Source organism: Pteropus vampyrus, unplaced genomic scaffold, assembly GCF_000151845.1.
Source record: "Pteropus vampyrus isolate Shadow unplaced genomic scaffold, Pvam_2.0 Scaffold255, whole genome shotgun sequence".
Classification (NCBI taxonomy): domain Eukaryota; kingdom Metazoa; phylum Chordata; class Mammalia; order Chiroptera; family Pteropodidae; genus Pteropus; species Pteropus vampyrus.
The window spans coordinates 595,634-602,142 of NW_011889036.1; the positions used below are offsets into that span (position 1 = coordinate 595,634).

Consider the following 6,509-nt stretch of genomic DNA (forward strand, 5'->3'; position numbering starts at 1 on the left):
TTATTTATGTACTATTATATATATCGTATTTAAAGCGTACTTGTGAGTTTTCATAAATGTACAGTTACGCTGCTCTCAGAGGATGGAAAACATTCAGAACACTCCTGTGGTTCCCATTTGAATGAAATCCCTCCAAAACCTTATTTAACACTAAAAAAAAAAAAACATGGAAAAGACTTAATTTCTTTTGTTTTTTTTTTAAATAAAACTAGAAGCTGTCAGTTTTATTTTCTGGTGTTCTAGAATTTATGCTGGAAGTCTGAGCATGTGGAAACGAAACCAGTGAACAGCAAAACAAGCTGTGGGACTGTGTGGATCCTTGAGACTAGAAACTTCTAGCCACTCCTGAAGGAAAAAGTTATTAAATATTTCCATATATTTTATACTAAATATACTAAATTAGGACTGTTACTCAAAATAATACCTCCTCTGTAAGCCACCTCATTAATCCTTTGATGATTACCTTTACATATTAATACCTTTTTCTGTTGTTTCCACTGGGAAAAAATTACACTTGCATAAATATTACTCTGCTCGTAGAATAAACTCAGGATGGGCTAGAACAGTGCAGATGAATATAACTCTTAAATTGGGAAAACTCCCTGGTTTAATTGTGTCAGTCAGTGTGTACAGCAGCCACATAAAAATGCCAAATACTATGATATTCAAAAATTTCAAAAGATAAATGAAAACTCCTCTCAAATGATGTTAGATGCAAAAGTACACCACAAATATCTGTGGGCCCAAGCTGTAGAAAGTCTTGTTCCAGATAAGTGTCTGAAGTCATGATCACGTATTCTATATATAAAATTCATGATGGCAAAAATGAGAATGGGCCGTGTATCTTTATCTTTATGGGGAGTCATTACTGTTAATCAAAGAGCAGGACATTATGTATTGCTGTCTTCTATTTATTTCCAAACCCAAGCAGTTCTTGAAGACAGTGTTTAAGGTTTATTAGAAGAAAGTACAAGTGATCGATAATGACATCCTAACTCACTGAGGCTCCTATTGTCTTAGAAAAGATAGCCTTTCTATTGTCACGTTATTTTTTTACTTTCCTTCAAAGCCCTATTTCCATCTTATAAAACAAAACTTTACAATTTGTTATTCACTTCTCTTTTCTTACAAAAATATAAGCACCAGGACTGCAAGAACTTGTTTTATGCCTCATGTGCAAATCCTAGTGTCTTTTTAGTGCTAAATGGGGTATATTGACTCTAAACAGCATGGCATAATGGGAGATGTTGAAATATTAGCCACAGGAATATATATACTTAATTAGCAAGAAAGTCTTGATTGGACCGGTCATACTGTTTTTGTCCCTTGCTAGGTTTCTGTTTCCTCAGAATTTGCCTAAACTTATAGACCTCTTCTTTTTTTCAGTATTTAATCTAAAATGTTTATTTCTTTAATATATACATATTATTCTCTTTATTCTTACTATTAGGATAATTTCTTGACCTTATAAACATAGCGTTCAAAAGGGCTTTGATAATGTAATTCTACTGATATTTTTCAGAAGGTTTCAAAAACAATTCCAGGTTTTTAAAAATTATATTTCAAAGGCCTCTTCTTACTAATATGACTGAGGGGCGTCTCATGATTAAGTTTAGCTGCTCCACAATGATGTTTTTGCCTTCTAGAAAACAAGGTTTACGATTACCAATAATAGAATGTTTACCTCTACATAATGTTCAGTATACAAAAATGTCTTTAAAATAATTTTTTATTTTTCAATTACAGTTGGCATACAGTATTACATTAGTTTGGGTGTACATGGTGATTAGACATTTATATAATTTATGAAGTGAGCACTCCAATAAATATAGTACCCATCTGTCACCATACAAAGTTATTATAATATTGACTATGTTCCCTATACTGTGTCGCCTGCGACAATTATGTCACCAGTGGAGCACCTGGATGGTGCTCCAGAGTGGTTACAGCTGGCTACCAGTGTGCCGGCCCTGGGGCCTCCTGGGAGGGGCCCACCTAAGGCCAAGGTCAGTTGCCAACTATGCCTTGCCTGGGGCCACTTAGCGTGACCCACCTGTGATTCAAAGATGTCTTCCACCCACACTGGGCTTGAAGGTACCTGGGAACGACTATGCTGTGAACTGAGGATAGCTGCTGCTAGTGCTGGTCTTGGGGCTGCTTACTAAGAGGTGCAGGGCTTGCTGAGACCAAATGATGCTTGTTTGAGGGTGAACATTTGAGAGAATTTAGGAAAGTCTGCAGCATGAGCTGCAATAGACCATTTGTGTGGAAAAGTCCCTGGAAGTGGCTTGGATGGATTGGCAAGTTGGGTGGGGTGGGGTCTCAGGGAATCACAATTGTGGGATGAATGGTGTTATCCAGGTTGATGGAGACTTGTATGTGGCTGCCCCTGTGTCTGCACACTGGGAGGAGAGAGGGCTCAACAAAGAAACAATAGATTCTGCCAGCACTTCTGTGAGAAAGCTGCCCCTCCAGCCCTTGCCCTGAAACCATACAATTTAGTTCCTCCCTGTTGGCCTCTGGCACTTTTCTTACAGCTGCTGCAGCGCTGGAGCTCAGACTGTGTTAGTTGATCAGTGAGTATGTCCGTATGTGGGCCCTTTAAAAGGAACACCTGGGACTCTAGACATGCTCCCCCACCCCCATCTTAATGAGCCACAAACTCCACTAGTTTTCACAGCCAAAAGTTGTGAGGACTTCTATTTCTGGCCCTGAAACCCTGGAAAGTCTGGTGTGGGATGGGGACCCCTCATTTCTCGGGGGATCTCTGGAACTAAGATATCCGTCCCAATTTTTAACCACCACACGTGGGTATAGGACTAGCCTGTTTCGAGTCTCAGCCCCTCCTACCAGTGTTGACGTAGTTCTTCTGTATGTCCTTAGTTATAAGACTTCTGTTCAGTTTTAGTTCTTCAGGTGATTCTCAATGAAAGTTGTTTTGTAGTTTAGTTGTAATTTTGATGTGGTTGTGAGAAGAGGCAAGCACTGTTTACCCATTCCGCCATCTTGACTAGAACTCCACAAAATGTCTTGATGACTTCAATAGCCATCAATTCATCTAACACAAGCCGAAATCCTATAAAACTGCTGAGCAACCTTTTATGTTACACTCTACAGTTGTGTGTACTGCATGGTCATTGTTATTGGAATTCACTACCATTTTGACTATAGATACAATTCTGCAGGTCACTGGCAAGAAAGCACTGAAAAACCATGATTGAAGTTTCTGGTATTAAAATTAAATAAAAAGTAACTTTCATGACAAAAATCTAACTATAAAATAAAAAGTAAAATATGCCTAAGGAGCAATTACCTGAACTTGAATGCACATAATAAAATTTACTCATAACGTATAATGATTAAATGAAAAGAATCACAAAAGATATTTGAAAACCCATAACAAAATACTTTAACATATTCTCTCAAAAACTGGAAAACAGTATGTTAGCACATGACTTAGAAAGCAGTTAATATTTCTATGTAAAACCTTCAGAAGTGTTCATTGACAAAAAAAATTGCATACTTTTAACTACAAACAATCAAACATAAGTAAAAAATCAGGAAAACGTACTCATTAGTACTGTTTACAGACTAAGGTGTTTCCTATAGAAATTAAACATTGTATGGATATAATCTAGCAAAGAAGAGAAACACAGAGTATTCCCAAGCAGGAAAGTCTGACTTAGTTTCCCAGTAGACACAAGAGGGCTTACAGAAAAATCCAAACTTCGATAGATCTTTGATGTGGATCTGGAGAAACATCAATGGAAACTTGTACCTTTGAGAAAGTGGAAACCGAACAGTTGTTGGTTTTGAGGATAGCGTTGATTGGAAGTCAAAGAATCTGTAAAATGGGATAAAAGATTCTGTCCTCTAGGGTCTTATACATCTGTCTTTCCCCGTATGGTGGTTTCAAAATCTAATATGTTCTTTGCTTCTCCCTTCCAAATCTCATGCAAGTGAGGCTACTGGTGAACTCTTAAGATGGAACATTAAAGGGGATGGATTCTTTAAAATCTAGTTCCTAACATTAGCCATAGGGCGGGGGTGGGGGAGGGGATATATCCAACTCTATATTTTTTAAAATTCTTTTTTAATATTTTGAATCTATCAAAGGGAACATTTTCTGGTGAATTATATTTGAGGCTTTTTCCCTTTCAGCCATGTTTTCCAACTCTAGATTTTTTTTTTTTCCTCTCACAGGTATCTCTTAAAGCAAAGCCTGTTCATCAAATACCAGTTAGAATGAAGGACAATGAGCAAATATGAAAATATTAATTCACATGAAACTATGTTATTTCATAAACTGGCCATGCATAAAATTCATTCAAAGTGTGTATTAGTATGGAAAACATAAAAAGGCTTTTACATCTGTCAGCCCAAAAAAGGAGCTTTGTTAGTAAAAAAAAAAAAAAAAAGAAAAAGAAAAAGTAGAATATGTGTAATTAATGGACTAAGGATATCCAGAAATGGTCACAAAAACAAGTAAGAAAATCCTAACAGATACCAAACTGTCATTTTACAATGGCCACTTAATTCTCAACAAATAAAACATTAAAAAAATTTAACCTAATTGCACATTAGAAATACACTTCAGTTCATGTAGGGATCTAACAGCTTCAAAATGGAAAAAGAAAATATTAGTTCATTTAAGGAAAAGGCACTAATAGTCTTATGTATTATTGAGGTTTTTTTCTACATAAAAGTTCTTATTAATCCTCTCATGAAAAATCTGCTCAATCACCACAGATAAAGTCAAATCTTTACTACTTCTGTTATCCAATCTCCACCTCACTGCTAGACACTTCATTTCCTTTTGCCAGCACCAACACTGGCCTTTGCAGTCCCCTTAACTTTGTTCACTCTGTTCTTGTGTCCCTTTTGCTGTTTTCTTGGGGTATTTTTCTTCTCATACAGGCCATAACTTACAAGTCTATGTTTAGGTTCATTTTTCTTTGCATAATCCGAGGAATCATAAATCATGCCAAAGCTAGTTGTTTTGCCACCACAAAAATGGGTTCTGAATCCAAATACAAAGATAGCACCTGGTGTGGTCTTATATATTTTGGCTAGTTTTTCCTGAATTTCTGTCTTAGGTACTGCTGCCTTCCCAGAGTGAAGGATGTTGATGACCATTTGTTTCCATTGAAGTAGTCCACTGGTCATGAATTTCCTGGTCCAGATATTTACTGTTTCATTCATGATGGCAGCTGACCCTCGAGCAGTCAGAGAGGAAAAAAGAGCTTATGCAATACTGTTGAAAGATGATTCCCAGAGTTATTTCACCTCAATATTCACTTCTAGAAATCCACATTGCAATGATGCACTTTTCAAAACAAGCTTGATAATGTATTCACAATTTTAAGAATAATGTTCCTGAGTTTTCTGGAATATTACACATGGATTAAGTTCCATCAAGCTTTGTCATGTTATGTACAGTTTTCTCTCTTTTCTCTGAGTTTTCAAATGTAAAGATGTGTATAAATTGAAATCTTTCTTGCATTGTTTAAGAGGTTTTATCCAGTGATTCCTTTTATGCCTTTGGAAGGAACTGAGATGGCTAAAGGCTTTCCCACATTCTTCACATTCATATGGTGTGTCTCCAATGTGCATGCTTGCTTGTGTTCAATAGTTTCTACGAACATGAAGGGTTTCCCACATTTCTTACATTTCTCTCCAGTGTGATTTCATGTCTTTGGAAACCTTGTAGAGAACAGAAATCTATTTCATTGCTTACACTCATGGTGTTTCTCTCCAGTGTGAGTCCTTTCATGTTTTTGAAGATAATTGAGACAACTGAACTCTTTCCTACATGTTTTACATTTGTAAGGTTTTTTTTCCAATGTGATTTCTTTCATGTGTTTTTAAGGAAGTGTGATCATTGCAACCTTTACCACATTGCTTACATTCATAGAGTTTCACTCCTGTGTGCATCCTCTCATGTTTTTGAAGATATTTGGAAGAACTGAATGCTTTTCTGCATGTGTTACATTCATAGGGTTTCACAGCAGTGTGACTTCTTTCACGTGTTTTTAAAGAACTGTGATCGCTGTATGCTTTACCATTGCTTACATTTGTAAGATTTCTCATGTAAATCCTTTCATGTGATTGTAAGGAAGTATATCTGGCTTCACTACATTGTTTATATTCACAAGGTTTCTCTTCAATATGATTTCTTTCATGTTTTTGGAGATAACTGGGACGACTGAATGTTTTTCTACATGTTTTACATTCATAGGGTTTCACTCCAGTATGACTTTTTTCATGTGTCGTTAAGTAAGTGTAATTCCTGTAAGCTTTATCACATTGCTTACATTTATAGGGTTTCTCTGTGTGAGTCTCTTCATGTTTTCGAAGATAGCTGAGACAACTGAATGCTTTTCTACAAGTGTTACATTCATAGAGTTTCACAGCAGTGTGACTTCTTTCACGTGTTTTTAAGGAACTGTAATCTCTGTATGCTTTACCATTGCTTACATTTGTAAGGTTTCTCGTGTAAATCCTTTCAT

General features: G+C 36.3%; 1 protein-coding gene and 1 pseudogene across 3 annotated transcripts in view; both read right to left on the minus strand.

Moving 5' to 3' along the window:
* Positions 1–3,388: 3,388 nt before the first annotated feature.
* On the minus strand, positions 3,389–5,219 carry LOC105301919 (annotated as a pseudogene).
* Positions 5,220–5,708: 489 nt separating this feature from the next.
* LOC105301930 (zinc finger protein 14-like) overlaps positions 5,709–6,509 on the minus strand; it is a 40,812-nt gene continuing 40,011 nt past the window's right edge. The window contains exons 5-6 of one of the 3 annotated variants that reach the window (XM_023520269.1): positions 5,971–6,452; positions 5,709–5,801 (exon numbers count right to left, since the gene is read on the minus strand). In XM_023520269.1, coding sequence (XP_023376037.1) covers positions 5,727–5,801; positions 5,971–6,452 — 557 coding nt within the window. In that variant the 3' untranslated portion in view covers positions 5,709–5,726. Of the gene's footprint in view, positions 6,453–6,509 lie in introns of all 3 variants that reach the window. The other 2 variants (XM_023520268.1, XM_023520270.1) reach the window with 2 other exon arrangements.